This window comes from Bombus bifarius, unplaced genomic scaffold (genome assembly GCF_011952205.1).
Source record: "Bombus bifarius isolate JDL3187 unplaced genomic scaffold, Bbif_JDL3187 scf7180000008006, whole genome shotgun sequence".
NCBI lineage: Eukaryota > Metazoa > Arthropoda > Insecta > Hymenoptera > Apidae > Bombus > Bombus bifarius.
The window spans coordinates 2,275,544-2,292,699 of NW_022884384.1; the positions used below are offsets into that span (position 1 = coordinate 2,275,544).

The window sequence follows — 17,156 nt, forward strand, 5'->3', positions numbered from 1 at the left end:
CGCGTCGCGTTTCGGTCGGTTAGCGAGCGCCGCGAGTCTGCTCCGTCAAGCTCGCGACCGATTCTCGGATCGTCAGTCGCGCGTCGGAAATCGCGGACGTCGCGCGTCGAAATATCGTGACCGCGACCGCGATCACGGCCATTCGCGTTCGCTCGGCTGCTTCGCAGGTATTTCGCGGCCCGGCCGCATCCGCGGTGAATCCGCGACGGAGATATCCGCGCTGAAGGCTGCTGTTCCCGGTGTCGAAGCGACGAGACGGAATCGGAAACGGAAACGGAAACGGAGGCGAAACGAGGTTCGATCGAGAGAAGCGCCGATGCGACGCTGCGACGCGGACCAGAGCAACGATTTACCGAGATAAGCCGTGGGAACGGCGATAACGATAGAGAAAAAAGGCGAGTTCGTCGAAGCGCGGCTGGCTCCGAGTATCTTCGTGTGACGTAAGTCGATAAGTCGACCCGCGAACGCCTCCTTTTCTCGTCGGCCAACGGAACGCGGATTTTATCACGCGCGCACCGCGATTTCGACAATTTCCACTCGAAACGATCGTCGTCGTGCACCCACCCGCCCCCCCCTCCTTCTCCATCGGCCTTACGACGCGTCTCCTTCTTTATCGCCTCTCCTTTCTTCCGACGTCGAACGCGCGAATCGTCTCGCGCCTCGTTTCTTCCTCCTTCGTTCGAGAGGAGCAACGCGTTCGTCGCAACGATATACTGCTTCGAAAGCGTGTTCGCACGAGTTCGGGAGTCGCCGAGAGAGAAGGTAACTAGCGCGCGAGCTTAACCGCGACCGCGAAACCGACAGGCTCCAAAGTCGAGAAAACGAGAGAGCGATTTGCATCATCGCGTATCGCGACAACGGAATTTCCACGGACTGTCGTCCTTTTCTTCTCCTTCGTTCTTCTCCTTTCGTCTCTGTCTTCCCTTTCTTCGCTTTGTTTTCGCGCTCGAACGCGCCGCATAGGTGTACGCGCGTCTCTCTTCGAGTCGAAACCGAGATCGAACGCGCTCGCGCGCTTACCATCGACCTGCCAATTTAGACACGCGCTGTCAATTGAGAGTCGAGTTAACCCTCGTTAGCCTTGCTGCGTCTCGGCAGCCGTACGAAAATGGACGACCGATCGACAATCCCTGGAGTATAGACGTCGATCGATCGCTTTCCTATGCGTTCGTCCGATCCCATCCTCTACCGATCGCGCTCTTCTCGATCTCGTATCGCGAATCTCGCACCTTTGCTCGCCGCTTTCGCTGTTAAACTCTCTCTCTCTCTCTCTCTCTCTCTCTCTCTCGTTTGCTCTACTCGTGTTTCCTTCTTCGATCGATAGGTCGCGAGAACGATCGCGTGATCGCAACCGACCTCTCGCGCTACGTAGTTTTATGTCGGTGAAACGCCGGACAAGTACCCGTACCTTCGAAACAGCGGTGCGATCCGTTGGACGAAATGCTCCGTGGGTGGGCTCGCGGCGTGCACGCGTTCGTCACGCGAGTACGAGGATCCGAGCGATCGTCGGCCCCGTGCCGGTCGCGCTGCGCCGCGTTGCGTCGATCGCCACGATCCTACGTACGAGGTTCGCGCGACCATACGGCAACCAGAGACCGAATCGATCTTTCTTTCGAATATCAGGAATCGTGACGTAACGCGAGCCGAACAATGACGCACAAGGCGAATCGGAACGAACGCCACGTAAGTATGTATATGTTGACCTCGAGCCGCTTCGTCTTCGACCGCGCGCTTATCTCGACCGTTTCATTTCCCGGTAATCGAACGCGAAACTTGCCCCGCGTTTTCATCACGACGAGGACAACGCCAGCTCGAAGCCCGCTTCTCCCACTAACCCGCTACGATTCGTTCGTTTGTTTCAGACTCGCGGTGACGCGATAGTAAACGTCGCGTTCTCGAATACGATGTTGCAACCCGGCGACCACGATTCCGTCATCGGCCGCCCCCTTTATCGTCGTTTCCCGCGCCATGATCCATCGTCCATCGACCCGAAACGCCGACTCGCCGACGCTATGGAACCCACTGTCGAAATCCACGATGTTTCCATCGACTTGCCGCCAGCCGCTCTATCCTCGGCCGGAAGCACGCCGACGCTCGAATCGGCCCTAACCATCACGGCGACCGCCTCGTCGGAGAGCTTACGCGCCGAGACGGACAACGAGCAAAGCGTTTACAGCGTCGCCTTGCTAGACCGATGCATGGATCTCGTGACTCGTAACGATTCCGTCTGCGACAGACAACGCTATGCCTCCTCCACTTGGTTCTCTCTTGTTCGTCGACGATGTTCCAACATTCGCGGTAAGTTGAACGATCTCCCCGGCCCCGACGAATCGCCGACCTCTTTCGTTTCGGATTACGTCTCTTGCCGATCGCGATTCTCCGTAACGCTCCGACGGCGCGACCAGAGAAACGAAAAACACGTGAAATCGCGTAAACGCGTACGACCGAGTAAGTAACGGTTGCAGCGATTTTTCCCTGGTACGCGTACTTGCGCTTGCAACGGTCGTGACAGCCATGCATCGCTAATCGCTGGCAAGCACGCGCGTCTATCCGAACCGAAAGCTGCCACGTACGCGTATTCGCGGTCGACGCGCCACAGTTTCACCTTCGTCGACGGATTCGCGCTAAACGCGTAATACCGGTACGCAACGCGCAACGCCTCGCCGTTGGATTTTCCGCCGATCGTCGATTCCTCGAATGCTCGTAGCGCGTATAACGCGCCGGTTAATCGCCCGTTCAACTTTTTTCGCTTCCGTCCTCCGCGAAGGCTCGTCGACTCTCGGCGAATAGCAGCGGCACGATTAAAGTTTCGACCAGTCGTGTTCTAAATACGATCATTCGCAACCGCTTTCTCCCCTCTTCGTTCGTCTTCTTTTTCCACCTACCGCTCGATTCTCTCGATTCGTTCGCGTCCAGGAAAGGATAGAAATTCGTCGTTCGTTTGATTCACGACACGTTTCTTTCGTTCGCAACAGGTTGGCTGCCGAGGATGTGTTCCTGCCTGGACGCCGACAACGCGCAGTTCCTCGGTCCATCCACGTGCAGCAGGTATCAACGACTCAGTCCCAGGAGGAATCTGCTCGAGATCGCCTACCGATCGATCAACGGAAATCGAAGGCCAAAAAGATTCGCGCGACCGGACGAAAGCGAGGACGACGAGGAACAGGTAAATGGACGCGTCGCGTACCGATCGAACGACGAAAGCGGCGTCGAAAAACCCATCACTGACGACGTTTTTTTCTTTCCACCCCTGGCACCCTCTTCGCCGGTAACGCGTAGACGGAGGAATTGCGTTTTTACTGCGACGACGACGCTTGCTACGACGTGATCGTCGAGCACGATCTTCGCGCCATCGACTTGTGCAAACTTCTGAAAGCGAAAAGAAGCACGGTGGGTGTCGACTGGTCGATCGTGGAGACATGGCCGGAGCTAGGAATAGGTCAGTATCCGTCGTTCACCGTTTCTCCTTGGAGCCGTCGTAACGACTTTCACGAGTTACGAAACCGTTGCAGAGCGCGCGTTGGAGGACCACGAGGACATTTTGGCCGTGCACAGGGAGACGAAAACGTTTTCCGCGGAGCGCGCACGGAAATTTATCTTTCGCCAAGATTGCCTCAAGTACGAGTTCTTCCACGATCCGGAGGTCAGTATGAAAATATTTCGTCGGTTTTTAACGCCGGTTCGCGTTAATCGATCGAACGACGCGCAAACGACGAACGACGACTGGCTTTCGTAGAATCGCGCGATGCGTTACGAAACTGCAAAGTTCGCGCGCTTCCACGCGCGTTCTGTCTCGGCCGTTCGCTGTCGCGGCAATTTCATCGATAACTCGACCGGTAGTCGCTCGACGGCTTTCGGCCTACCGTTACCGACAATTACCGACAGCGGTCGCGTCGCTGCCTCCGACAGCCGTTCTTATCCCTCGGCGGAAACGCAAAACGCTTAGACGGGTGCTTTTGGTCGCGCCACGTGCTCGCGATTCGCGTACTCGTTGGCAAAATACGAACGGCGACGTAAACCAGTGTCGCGTTGCAGCTCTTCCTTTCCACCAAGATGATCGACGTTCCCACCGTTTTCGCCGAGGACTGGCACGCCTTGGACGAAACGGAAGCGGCGTTACGAGTGAGTGGAAATTCGATCGACCTTCGAGTCGACGCACTTTGTCGCGCGCACGCACTTCCCTCGTAATTCTTTGATCAGCGATTTCCTCGCGACGTTTCAGGACTATCTGGAGAACGAGGAGATAGCGGAATGTCCAGAGGTATTCGGTTTAGCGTGGATACAGAACGGACGCTTGAACATTTGGAGCAAGATCTGTTTGCTTCTTCGAGATCGAGAGCTCTACCACGCGAAAAAGGTAAGTCCGCCGAAAGGCGAAACGTTTCTTCTTGCTACGCCGTTACTTTCTCGCGTCTAGCTGTACTCTTACGTTATCGGAACGTTGGATTCGCGACGCGCGATCGATGCGCGGCGAACGCGTGGTACACGTGCGACCGCCACGCGGTTACGCCGTTCGCTCCGTATCGAGTAACCGCCACCGGACACCGTTCAAACGTCGACGGACACGCGCGACAGCAGCGACGGAATAACTGGAAACGGCTGGAACCGGCGCGAGTCACCGAAAACCCGTTTCGCCGGTTTACCGCGCGAACAGCTGACAGCGACAGCGTTCGCGCGAACCACCGTTTATACTATCCCTGGCGATACGGCACGGATACGACGCGACTCCGTTCCGACGAACGTTCTTGCCGCCGATAACGTAGGGGTGTTTCGTATATGGCGTAGCTTATCCGTCGTAGCGGACGGTATCGGCGCGACGAAATATGCGGAGACGCGCTCTTTAAACGAGACGAAAGAGATCGACCCCGAAATCGATTTTACCGCTCCTTCGTTGCTTTTCCCATTGAGAACGGCGCAAAGACAGACGCGTACGTGGATCGTACGTAGAGAGATCGCGCGGTGAAACGTCGCTTCTGTCTCTCCCACGGGGATAACGTACGCGCGTTTACGTATTTCGTCGATCGTTTCTCGCCACTCGTTTTAATTAGATTTTCTCTTTCCGCGACTCTCGCTCGCGATCGTCGCTCGCCAGAGTCGCGGATCAACGACCGTGGCGATCGCATCGAAAGGGACTGCGAGAAGAGAGTGTCAAGAGAAAGAAGGTCAAGGGGAAACGTCGAGGGGCCGTTGAATCGACAGACGGAACGATTCGCCTCGCGCGTTCCGCGTCTCGTTTCCGCGGTGTTCGTATACGTCGCCTCGGCGTCGCAACGCGTTGACGCGCGCACGTTAAACCGACGTTAAGCGCGATAGGCGGGAACGTGCACCGGGCGACGACTCGCACGAAGAAATTCCACGCGAGTGGATTTCAGCGAATAGAAAGTTTACTCTAAAACGCAACTGCTGCTACGTCTACAACGGCGGTCGATCATCGCTATGCCGATCACGGCTGTCTCATCGGCGCTTCGCGAGTAGCTTGCCGGGCCGTCGAGGACGTCGATCTTACGACGCTCGATGCTCGAGTGTTGGCGCGCCTTCGTTCGCAGCCGTGTCTATACGGCATCGACAGAGGTGTACGATCGAAGCGCGCGTCACTCTGTCTTTCGTCTCGACTGACATCGGCCTCCGAACTACGCGTTCAGCGTCCAAATCCTCGCGAGCAGAGACATCGGTTCCCGAAAGCTACGACACCGCCTCCGTCCCACGCGGAGCGAAATTCGTCGCTTTAAACGCGTCCGACGCGACGCGATACGCGCAGTCAACGCGAAACGATCGCTCGCGGCGTACGTACGTGAGTACGTACGCCTTTCTAAGAAGCTTTCCGCTTTCCTAGTTGCTTTCACCGACTACGAACGCCGAATCGTCGTCTCTCTACTCTCACCACCGCGATCCTCTCTCCCTATCGGTCCTCCTCCCCTTTTCCCGTTCCCTGCTATCTCTTCGCTTTTCGCGTCGTTTCGGACGCCTGGAATACGTGGCCGACGCTAGCCAGTGAAACGAGCACAGAGACGAGACGACGGGTCGCGAGAGACGGTACGACACGGTTCGAACCGCGCGTCGCTGATTCGAAACCGTTCGTCGAGTTCGCCGTGGCACGGCGGCGAATCGGTCGGGGCTGACACACATTCGCCCTGGCAAAAGAGCTATTCTGCTATGAACGCTGCTCCCTGGGTCGTCGACCTGCCTTCTGTTGCTTCCTCTTCCACCACCCTCCACCTCCTCCACTCTCCTTTCTCTTCTACGCCGCTCTACGCTTTCCTCTCCTCTCCGCCTCCTCTCCGCGCGTTTCCTCCACGCTTCTCGGTTCTTTTCTTATTTTCCACGCGTTTCCCTCCTTTCTCTTTTGTCGGCCTCGGTGTTGGCCGGCCTCGTCCTTTGCCGGCTTTTTTCCGCTTCGGCTCGATCCACCGCCTGCTACATCGCACTCCGCTTTCTTCCGTTTCTCTCCGATCTCCGCGATTCTAGTTCTTCCCGCCGATCGATCCGTTCGGTCGTTCGCGTCGCGGAAATTCCCAAGCGAGACGAACGACGATTTCGAGATCGAGGCGAATCGCGCGACGTCTTCCTTCCGGATCGGACAGGAAAACACGTTTTCATCCTCTCCGGTGTCTGTCCGACGCGATCGATGCGTCCATCGCCCCAGTCGGAAATCGGATTCGAGCGTAAACCGTTCGCGGTTCCGGAATCGCGAGTTTCGATGCCCCGATGGGCTGCGACGGCGGACCTCGAACGTCGTTCGAGTCTCTTTCGCGCGAGATGGGTTGGCGTTGGAAAAATTGCCAGCGCGCGTTTCTAATTCCAAGTTGTTCGCGCTACGCTCTTCTCCTTTCGTCCGTGTCCGCCTCTCTCCCTCCCTCCTCCTCCTTCTCTTCCTCTTGCTCGCCGTCCGGCACGTCGTACTTGCTACACCGTTTCCTCGTTCAGGGTGTTGCCCAAACACAATACGTTTTCGCAATGCGCGCGCGATATTACGATGTCCGTTGCATCCACGTCATTGTTCGCGTTCGCGATGCGTAACGCACCACGAGAGTGGTTCGTGGTTTTTCGTTTCCATCCTTCTCTTCGTCGTCCGACACGCGATCGTCGCTCGATCCTCCGTTGCAAACTCTACCCTGCCGCTGTCGCCAGGCAACAAACCAGTCGATTCCAAAGGCGACGATATTTGCGAGAGAACAATGCCAGTTCGATCGAACGTGCATGTCCCTCGAACCTATATACTCTAGACTTTATCGTATGCGTTTAGCGCGCGACGTTTCTTCGCAAATGTTGCTTGTAAAAAGAAAAAGAGAGAGAGAGAGAGAGAGAGAAACAAAGTTTGTAAACAATCCGCAAAGTTGTTGCAGGCGCTGCGAGAAGCTTCGAAAGTGTCCAAGGTATCAGAATTCGACGATACAGAGCACGAAATAACCGCGTGTAATTGTAACGACGATCGTTCGAAATCTTTAATTTTCTTAATGTTCGTTGCAAAAGGATATAGAAGCAACGCCAACGATTACGATCGACGATCAACGTTAACGACGAAGGTAACGAATGAAATGTAAACAAACGGAACTTGAGAACTTGTAAATGTCCCGATCAGCTACCCGAAATTGGAACGGAACGTCCGATTTCTGAACAATCGGTCGTCGAGCGACATAACGAACGCTGATCCGTTTCGAACGCGCGAGGTCGATTCTTTGCGCCGTGGCTGTTGCCGCCGCTCGGCTATCCGGTAAACGCAACGCGCCCTCGTCCGTTGTTACGCGTCGTTCACGCGCGTTTCAAATCCGTTTTCAGCAACTTCGCGACGAAATCTTAAGCGCCAAACATATTGGAACGCGATTCGAAGGAATTCGCGCGATAAAATTTTCCCTACCGCTTTTTGTCGCGTCGAAGATCAGTTTGTCAGAACTGGTAGAACCGAAGATTACACCGTTCCATGCAAAACGAAACGGTGTACGTTCGGATTAACCCAAAGCGATTCGCGTCACGCTCGATTCCTCCTTTCTCGTCTACGATGCGAGACCGAAACGATCGTGCCCGCAACGGGATGTTCGCTTCAACACCCAACGTATTGGCGGCCGTTTCGTCGAATTCGGCGAAAGGTCGCGCCGATTACGCCTTCGACGGCTACGAATTCGATCGCGAATTCGAAAACGAACATCATCGATCTCGTTCCTGTTCGCGAGACTCGGATGTTTCGACGAATTTTCTGGGTTAAGGTGTACTCGAGGTAAAACGAGCGTCGTCTTCTGGCACGCGGCCGAAAGGTGTGGATTTTCCAACCGCGTAACCGTCGTTTTTAGTGTCATCGGTCGAAATACGCGACCCTTGCTTCTTCCTCCTTCCTTCTCTCGTCCCTATTTCCTTTCACTGGCTTTCGTTTAAAAGCGAATCTTTTCGACAAGCTCGACAGCCGCAACGAAAATCGATTACCAATCGTCATCGACGAAGCGAAAAGATGCGAACGAGAAGGAACGCGAACGGGCGAACGATGGCACGCGGCTGCCACATAGCCGTTTCGTCAACCGTCGATCGATCGATTCGCTCAAAGTTTCTCGCAGCCGCCGGCATTCTCGCGAACGAAACGTTAATTTTCCACTTCAGTTTGCCGATCTACCGCAACGATTCCGTCTTGCCAAAGTTCGAAACGCTTCGCTTCTTTCGTACGAATCGCCCACGATCGCGATACTACAGGAGGAAAATCATAACTCGCGAAGGAAAGAGATCGTTTCTCTTTTTCAAAGTCCTTTCTTCTTCGACGAATCGAAAGCGGTGGTCGATTACGAAGCTTCGAAAGAAGTATTGAACGATTAGGCATACTTTTGATTTCCTTGTCCGTATACGCGTGCTACGTATACGTTCGTTGATTCGGTTCGAGGACGGAAGAAGGTTCGGACTCTGTCATTTTGCACGCTATGATTTATTTTCCACGGTCGACACTCGTGTCTGCTTCCTGCTTCCCCTCCTCGACGCCCTTACCATTCGACGGTTCGCGTCCGTAAGGCTTCGCGAAGCTGCGAAATCGCGTCCTCCAGAAACCGTCGCGTTTTCGAGAGTTTGCGACGATGCCATAAGTTGCCGATTCGAAGTTCGCTCGATCGCGAACGATCGCGAGATTTTAAACACGTAACACGTCGTCGAACGTGTAAAGGCGAGCATCCAAACGGTCGGCTACGTAGGCAAATCGGCGGGGCAGGGGAGGGAGGGAGCAGAGAAAGAGAGAGAGAGAGAGAGATAGAGAGAGAGAGACAGACAGAGAGAGAGAGAGACAGAGAGACAGAGACAGAGAGAGAGAGAGAACTGCTTATTCGTTGGAACACAAGATCGGGGTCGAAGAAGACGGGGGTGGGCAGCAGCCAGCTGATTCGGGAGAGTTCGTGAACGACCGTAATCGAAACGCGAGGGAACGAAAGAGGCGAGGTAGCGCAGCAGCGCACGTCCGATGCAGTCTGCCGCGACCACCGGGAAACCAGCTGACTGGTCGGTTCGGTCGCGTTCGTCGAATCGTTCGGCAGTCTTCGGATCTTTGTTCGTCTCCGTGCACGAGGCGGCTACCGGCAAGCGACAAACCTTTCCGTCAGTCGTCAGTCGCCGTTTCGACACTGTCGAAGGGTAAACGTGCGCGCGTGTCTATTACCTCTTTGACACGACCAGCGTTACCGTCGTTGCTTGAATCGCGCGATCGGCCATCTCGTTACCGCATCGGTCGATCAGAACGACGATCGTTCGTCGTTCCGAGAGATACAAGAGAGAACGAAAGAACGCGATTAGCGTCGTCGCGCAGTCTGCTCGTTACCGGTAGTCGCTTCGGTCTCTGTGTGCCACCCCTCCATCGCTCGTTCCTCCCCGTCCAGTTCTTACACCCACCTACCCATCCTACATCCCTCTTGTCTCTCATTCTCTCTCTCTCTCTCTCTCTCTTTCTCTCCCTGTCCTCCCCCACTCCCCTCTCTCTCTCTCTCTCTCTCTCTCTCTCTCACTCACTCTTTCTTTATTTTGCCCGTCGGCTACCCGGTCTCTGTCTATCCATCTGATTTTCCGCTTCTCGCTTTTCTCGCAGGCCTCCTCGTTCGCGTCGTTGTCGCGTAGTCGGAGGAGAAGACGCGAGAGAAATCGTTGGCAAGGATACGAATTTTGTGGAACGAGAGCGTGATTTTGGTTCCGTGCTCGTCTCCTCGGTCGTGGCGACGAGCGACTCTCGCGGTTGCGATCCGAGGGAAAAGAACGAATCTTGTGTTTTAAAAGAAAGGAAAGCGGAGGAAAAAGTACGGCTAGAGAGGACGAAGAAAGGAAAGGAAAGGAAGAGAAGAAGGAAGGAAGGAAGGAAGAAGGGAAGAAGAAAAAGAAGGAGAAACGACTGTAAGCGAAGCGCTATGAAATCCGATCGGTACGATAGGTCGGTATTTCCGAGCGGAAAGGACACGGTGGTATCGCGTAACGGATAGCTGGTTCGCGCGACACATACGTATCGCCAGTTCACCGTCGAAATCGTCGATTTCCACCGGCCGGATCGGAAATCCAGTTCCCTTGGCATTTGGATTTACGCGAAGATTTCGAGCGTGAAAGCCGAATTGCCGTGGCTCGACGTTGCTCGGGTGGTAAGTGAAAACGCTACGCGACCAGGCGGTCGTGCGAAAACGAAATTTTCGGCGAGTGTACGCTCGTACTTGCTCGTTGTCGGTCGATCGGCGATAACTCGATACGGACCGTGCTCCATAGAACAACCAACCGCGACCGTTCGCTGGTAGTTTGGATAGCGAACCGCTAGAAAACGAACCGCGTTCACGCTCGATTCGAGAACACGCGATTTATCGAGAATCTCGAATTCCAACGATAAACCGTTCCAAGTCCGTTGGGATTTGCGTACGAACGACGAATCGAATCGGATATCGTCGCAGTTTGGTTCGTAGCTGTCGTTAGGGGAAAAAGAGCAGAAGCGAGCGTACATATATACGTAGGAGAAAGTATCGAGCGGAGGGTAGGTTCCGATGATAATTTACGGCGGACCCCGTTAACGACCGATCGGAACAGAGCCGGTGCCGAAATCCCCTCGTTTCGAAACACGACGCAGAGCTTCGTATTAGCGAACTGACAATAGCGCGATCCGAGACTCGCCGCGTTCGTTATTCGGTCGTTACGATTCGCTTTCCACGGAGATCGCCTCGTTCAATTTTCTCTCTACCTATGCGTCTGTTCGTCTATTTTTCCATTCTCCGATTCGGCGTCTCCATCGACGATCGTCGATTTCGAAATCGATATTGGCATCGGCAGTGGCGCCGGTCGGTATCGTCTCCGCATTCGTCGTCGTAATCGTCGTTGCCACCATAGCCGGTAAGATTCGGACAAGCGATTTTTGCAAATTCCTTCAGTCCGTTGAAACGCAAGCTTCGCGCGAATCGCGGCGAATAGGGTAACGTCGCACCTATCGCACCGCGATACTTGTTTACCTAATCGAAATTAAGTGGTCTGGCGTTCGATCGTCCTCGCGAGCCATCCTTCGAGCGTCAAAAGCGGCAACGAGCGACCGATCGCGCGTTTATTTCACAACGCACGTTTCGTAAAACTCGATTCCAGCGATTACGTTCGAGTGTCCCGCGATCTTTTTTCTCTTCGAATTCGCTGTCTCGCGCCGATCGAATCTCGCTCGAAATATCCTATGGAGAAGGACGACGCGGATAACGGCAACGAAAGACACGCAAGAGTCTGGAAAAATTGGAAAATTAAGTCGGCTTCGGTTAATCGGTTTCCGATTACTCGGCTAGCCGTCCACGCGTTACTCACGGTTTTCTCTTCTCGGTGCCGCGTTTCGCTACTCCGTTTCGCCGTTGTTTCTCCTTTCACGAACTTCTACCGTTACACGTTCTCGCGTTATTATCGTAATCGTAATACGGCGGCGTGGCCCACATACACCCGATTCACAGTCGTTCGTTCGTATTATCCGTAGAACTCTCTCTTTCCCACCTTCGTCCGTGACGCGTGTTCGGTCTTTCGCGATCCGAGTATCTAAAAACTGAAACTTGGCAGATCGTCGGCCGTAACTTCCAGTTGCCACCGTTCGTCGGTTCGCACGAGCTCGTATCTTTTTCCTTTTCGTGCGACACGATGCGACGGTTGCACGTTGGCGCACGTGACCAACAGGGACCCAACGGAACGTTATCCGCACGAAACGCGAATCTCGTCGCTCGTCGTCTCTCTATCTCTGTAATCGCGAGTGCTGGCGCGCTTCTGGCGTTACCCTTTCCAGCAAACCGGTTTCGATTCGATCCCGGCCGCGTCTTTGCCGTCCGATGCCTTTCGATCATCGTCGTTCTTCCCCTCGAATCGGCAAAACGCATTCGCCTTCGTCTCTCGAACGAGCGTAAATTACGAGCGAACCGGTGATCGAACGGAGGATCGATCGGTCGAGATTGGACGCGTTCGCCGCGCCGAAAACGAGAGCGATCGATGTCGTAGCGACGATGACACGAGAACGATGACGAAACGATTTCGATTTCGATTTCAGAAAAGCGAACGAGCGTTTCCGTTCGCCCGCTTGTCGGATTACGCGGTGTACAAGATCACGAACGTCAGGAAGAGATACAGAGCGCCCTTCCCCTGGGGCATCTGTCTCAGGTCAACCAACACCGCCCCCAAATCCAAAACCATCGCAGAGCGTGGAGAAACCGGGCTCAAGGTCATCGCTTTTCACAGTGAAAAATCCCGCGCCTGCTGGCTAACGGCCATGAGGCTCGCCAAGGTAATCGAACGTTCTTTCGTCGTCTTTCCTATCTTCTTTCCCCGTTTTTCTTTCTCGTCCGTCCGATCCGCCACCTCCTCCTCCTCCTCTTCCTCTTCTTCGCCCCAGTTGCTTCGCGCGGAAATCCCTTTGCCTCTTCGCACGCTTGTCACCGTCGAGAAAACCTGGTTGTTCGCGGGCGCGTTAACGTCCGTTTGCATCGGCCGCCGCGGTTACCGTTGGTCGATGCCGAGGTGTTTCCTTTCGCGGATAATCTCGCGGCCGTTTTCCTTCGCCACGGTGACGAGCGAGCCGCGCGCATCGAAACAAATCTGGCTGGCATTAATCCGTTTCGTTTCGTTTGGTTACAGTACGGCAAGCAACTCAGGGAAAACTACAGAGCATTTAAGAACAAACAGTGCGAGCAAACCGACGGCCCAAAGGATCGATACGTCAACTACAACGTATCCAATGTGAGTCGAAGTTTTTCGCTGGCCGCAGGCTTTCGCCGATCGCGCGCGCGCGCGTCCGCAAAAAACGGCCGGCGAATCATCTCGGATCGAGGTTGCATCTCGACGCGCGGTTAGTCGCGGCTCGCGATCCGCGATTCCATCTTCGACCAGGGGGAAAAAATGCAGCGAAAAGAGCGGGCGGGGTAAAGAGGTGGCGGCGAGGCGCGACGAGGCGGAGCGGAGCGGGGCGCGATGGGACCAGCGAAGAGCAGCGCGGAGGAGAGAGGAGAGGAGAGGAGAGGAGAGGAGAGGAGAGGAGAGAAAGGGTGGGAGGCGGCAGAGTGGCCGCGAGAGCGGGTCGCGTCGAAACAGAGTTTCGAAAATCGAGCAAAAAGCCCGAGGCGGTTAGTTGTTGCTACGCGGCGACTATCGATCATCTAGGAGGTAGACGCGAGCGAGAACGGGTACGTCGCCGTGCGTCTCCTCGACCACGGACCCGGCTACGTCGAGTATCGCGTGCAGCGTCTTTCGCTCGTCGACCGATGGCCGTGCCGTGCCGTGCACGCGTCACGCGTCGCGCCAATCGATACCGCCAACGTTCGACGACCAGTCGTCGTCTCCGTGTCGCGTATCGCGAGATTCACCGCGACAACCGTATCGACTGCCTGACGTTGATCGATCGTTTGCCGGTGCCGAGTAGATCCGGAAGTTGGCCGTTGCTGCTGCCGCTGCGCCTCTTCTTCTCGGGATCTCGACGTTCTCGATTCGTTCCGCCTCCCCACCGAACCGACCGAGACACGCTCGCGCGCATCATCCCTCTCCACTGCTTTCCCCTGTCGACCGACCGCCGCCAAGGCATCGTCGCGCCGTGTCACCCGGTTTCCAGCTAGTCTGCTGGACGACCCTCTCGCCACGGGGATTACTCGCGACCGATCCCGTTCTCGTCTTCGCGCGTCCGCTCGACTCGGCCAATCCTACGCGATTCGTTTCTCTCGTGTTTAGCGAATCGTTGTTTCGCGTCTTGTCCGCTCTCCTCTCGACACGGCCATGGTGGAAGTACGTAGTAGTAGTAGTAGCAGCAGCAGCAGCAGCAGCAGCAGCTCGTTCGCTTATCGCAGCTGGAAAAAAGAGGCGATCTCGCCAACGTCGTCGCCGATTACGAAATCGAACGGCGGTGTCCCGTTTCGTAAGATCGCGTCTTCCTTTGCCGAAGGAATCGTCGCGCTGTTCGTTTCGTCGTCGTCGTCGTCGTCGTTCGCGTTGCGTGTCCGTCGACGAAAACGCACGGTTGACCTACATTCGACTCTCGTGTATTTCCGTTCGGAGGAAATATCGTAACGGCATTGGGCGCAGGTGCGGCGTCGTTACGTAAGCCGGTACCGCCTCTCGCGTCGTCCCCCCGTGACGAACATCGTCGAGTATCGACGAGGACGTACCTCGGGGGAACGCGGCGAATAGTCGCGCGCAATAGGGGGACGACGGCGCAACGGGAAGGAACGGAGAGAGCCGTTGTCGGAGCACTCGGAAAGACCGAGTCGAGTAGCCGAAAGAATCGAACGGCGCGCACAACTTTTCTTCGTGTCAAGGGCTTTTCCCTTTCCGTTACGATCGAGCGGACAAGCTGTTATTCCCATTTTGTATCGTTGTATTCCGCGTAGATCATAGGGGTAGGGGTATCGTGGTTTCGAGGCGTAAACAACGCGCCGCGGTGCTTCCACCGTTCCAAGTCGCTCGTCGTCTCTCTCGGCTACTCGAATCCGATCGAAAGCCGAGTCTCGCGGATCGGCGGGGAATCGGTAGAATCGCGCGTTGCTCGATCGTTCGAACGTGCCGACATCGTCCCCTCGAGCGAGAAACGAGACCGAGTGGAAACCTGATATTCCGATTTCGAACGAAATCGACGCGTCGCTCGACGTCCGGTCTGGTCGCCCCTATCGTCTCGTCTCGTCTCATGCCGCACCGCTCGATGCTCGCCTAGCAACAGGCGTCAGGGGTTATCATCCCCTCTTCGTCTTGCGATTTCTCTCTCCGCTTTTTAAGTCGTTCTTCGAACCGTTGTTGTTCGCGAGCGTGGACGCGATCTTTTCCCGCCCGTCTCGATCTCTGCATGCTCCGCTCGCTCTCCGACTTTTCCTGATCGGTAATCACCCCGTCACGCGTTTACGCGCTCGTTCCCTTTCGCTGCACGACGAGAAGGCGACGAGAAGGCGACGATACGAGAGGGATCGCTCGCTGTCTCGTTCCGGTTTCGATCGAACGGTCCAAAGTCGTAAGACGAAGTGTGTCGCGTTCGCAGGAATCGGTGCGATCTCGCGTGGCCATGGATTTTACCGGCAGCGTCGGAAGAATCGTGGACGACCCGAAGGAAGCGAAGAACATCGCGGAGAGCGAGGGTATGAACTGGCGACGAACCTGGAGGCCGTTCTCGAGACCGCCGCCTGGCTGCACGGTGGTTAGACTGCACGGACTCGACGACGGTATCCACGTTTTGCAACCGTGGTTTCACAGAGGACTGAAGAGAGATATCGCCGCGGCGATCGTTCGAGACCAGGGTTCGGTCGACGGGTAAGTCGAGACGCCGCTTCCGAGACGTCGTTCGTTCGCGAGCGGCGCGAAAACCGTGTCTCATCGTCTCGCGCGTTCTTTCAGCGTGTTCCTGGTACGGGAGAGCAAGAGCAATTTGGGCGCTTACGTGCTCACCTACAAATACAGCGAGAAGGTGTTTCACGCTCAAATTCAACCCGTGAGTAGAGCCGTCGCGGATGTTTCGCGATTTCGGACGTAGCTCACGTCTCCGCCGGTTTACAGGTTTTCGACGAGCGATGCAACTGCTGGCTGTACACCCTGGACAAAGGCGTAACCCGGTTCTACGACCTGCTGCAGCTGATCGAATTTTATCAGTTGAACGCGGGCTGCTTGCCCACGCGATTGACCCACTACGTGCAGAACGGCGTGCCGGAAGTGCTGCCGCTTCCGGTTCCGATGGCGTTGACGCAGACGGAGGACGGAGGCGGTGGTTCGCCGCCGTCGCCGACCGAGCTCAATCGACGGCGACTCGGTGCCGCGACCGACGGCACGACGGCCGAAGGCACCGCGGCGGCCGCTGCCTCGTCGTACACCGTCGGCTACAAGAGCATCTGAGGATAGGAATTCCAGCGGCCCGTCAGCGTCGACGAGCGTTTGGTCGCCACCCGCTGTTCGCTGGATCACGCCTCTCGACCAAACGGAATCGCGAACGGGTATCGCTCCGGCGACGCGAACGTTCGATCCGCGCGCTCGGGTTGCTGGAGTTTGTGCCTCTGCAGCTACAGCAAGTGGAATCCGTAGCGCGAATCGCGTCGATAGCCGTCCGATAGGCGGAAAGACAGAGAGCGTTCGAAGATACGAGAAAGAGGAACGAGCAACGGACGAAGGGGAGACGCGGCTCGGGCTAACCGGCCGCCAGCTTTTGGCCAAGGGACCGAGAGCGTCGCGGCGTCGCGCTACTCCGCGATTCTCGGCGCGGCGCGGTTCGTCGCTCGTCGACCGATCGATTCGTTCGTCGAGGGCAGCCGGCTTTTCGAAAATCGGCTTTGATAGCGGTTGATCAATCCCGATGTTTCGAGCCGGCGCCTCGACGGTCGCACCGACGGACGCGCCTGTCCCGTTGTCACGGATCGATTCGTCGACGCGCGCGAGCTCTCGTCGTCGACGAGTAACGGAGAGCGAACGCGCGTAGCCAGCGACGCGACGACAGAGCGGCGGTGAAAATAGCCGCCGCCGGAGTCGCGGCGCTCGGTACGCAAAATCGCGTTAACATTAAGACGATCGTTATCGATGCAAAAATACGATAAAAATATATATTTTGTACGAACGGTAGTAGAACGGACGATCGAGTCGCGTTCCGCGAGATCTCGACGTTCGGTCGGAGAACAATAAAAGTTAATCAAGAACGGAACACGGTTGGCTTATTTCTCTCTGATCCTTCCTCGTTTTCGCGGCAAACGCCTCGGCGTAGACGACCCATC

At 56.0% G+C, this 17,156-nt stretch overlaps 1 protein-coding gene across 4 annotated transcripts; it reads left to right on the forward strand.

The window, feature by feature from the left end:
- The first annotated feature begins 188 nt into the window (after positions 1–188).
- On the forward strand, positions 189–17,086 carry LOC117206395 (growth factor receptor-bound protein 14-like). Of its 4 annotated transcripts, none has more exons than XM_033445682.1 (12): positions 189–440; positions 1,863–2,298; positions 2,976–3,166; positions 3,280–3,439; positions 3,513–3,643; positions 4,036–4,122; positions 4,223–4,357; positions 12,485–12,718; positions 13,069–13,170; positions 15,446–15,714; positions 15,799–15,892; positions 15,958–17,086. In XM_033445682.1, the coding sequence occupies exons 2-12, from the start codon at positions 1,905–1,907 to the stop codon at positions 16,288–16,290; spliced, it is 2,130 nt and encodes a 709-aa protein (XP_033301573.1). In that variant the 5' UTR covers positions 189–440; positions 1,863–1,904; the 3' UTR covers positions 16,291–17,086. The 4 variants fall into 4 exon arrangements, with proteins under 4 accessions (XP_033301573.1, XP_033301574.1, XP_033301575.1 ...); XM_033445680.1 differs by lacking the exon at positions 189–440 and adding an exon at positions 1,298–1,683; XM_033445683.1 differs by lacking the exons at positions 189–440; positions 12,485–12,718 and adding an exon at positions 1,297–1,683.
- The last annotated feature ends 70 nt before the right edge of the window (positions 17,087–17,156 follow it).

Bases quoted from the DNA above. Each gene is read 5' to 3' on its own strand.
- LOC117206395 (XM_033445680.1), top strand. From the start codon at position 1,651: ATGACGCACAAGGCGAATCGGAACGAACGCCAC. The intron at 1,684-1,862 runs GTAAGTATGTAT...CGTTTGTTTCAG, and splicing joins CGAATCGGAACGAACGCCAC to ACTCGCGGTGACGCGATAGT. The intron at 4,358-12,484 runs GTAAGTCCGCCG...TTTCGATTTCAG, and splicing joins AGCTCTACCACGCGAAAAAG to AAAAGCGAACGAGCGTTTCC.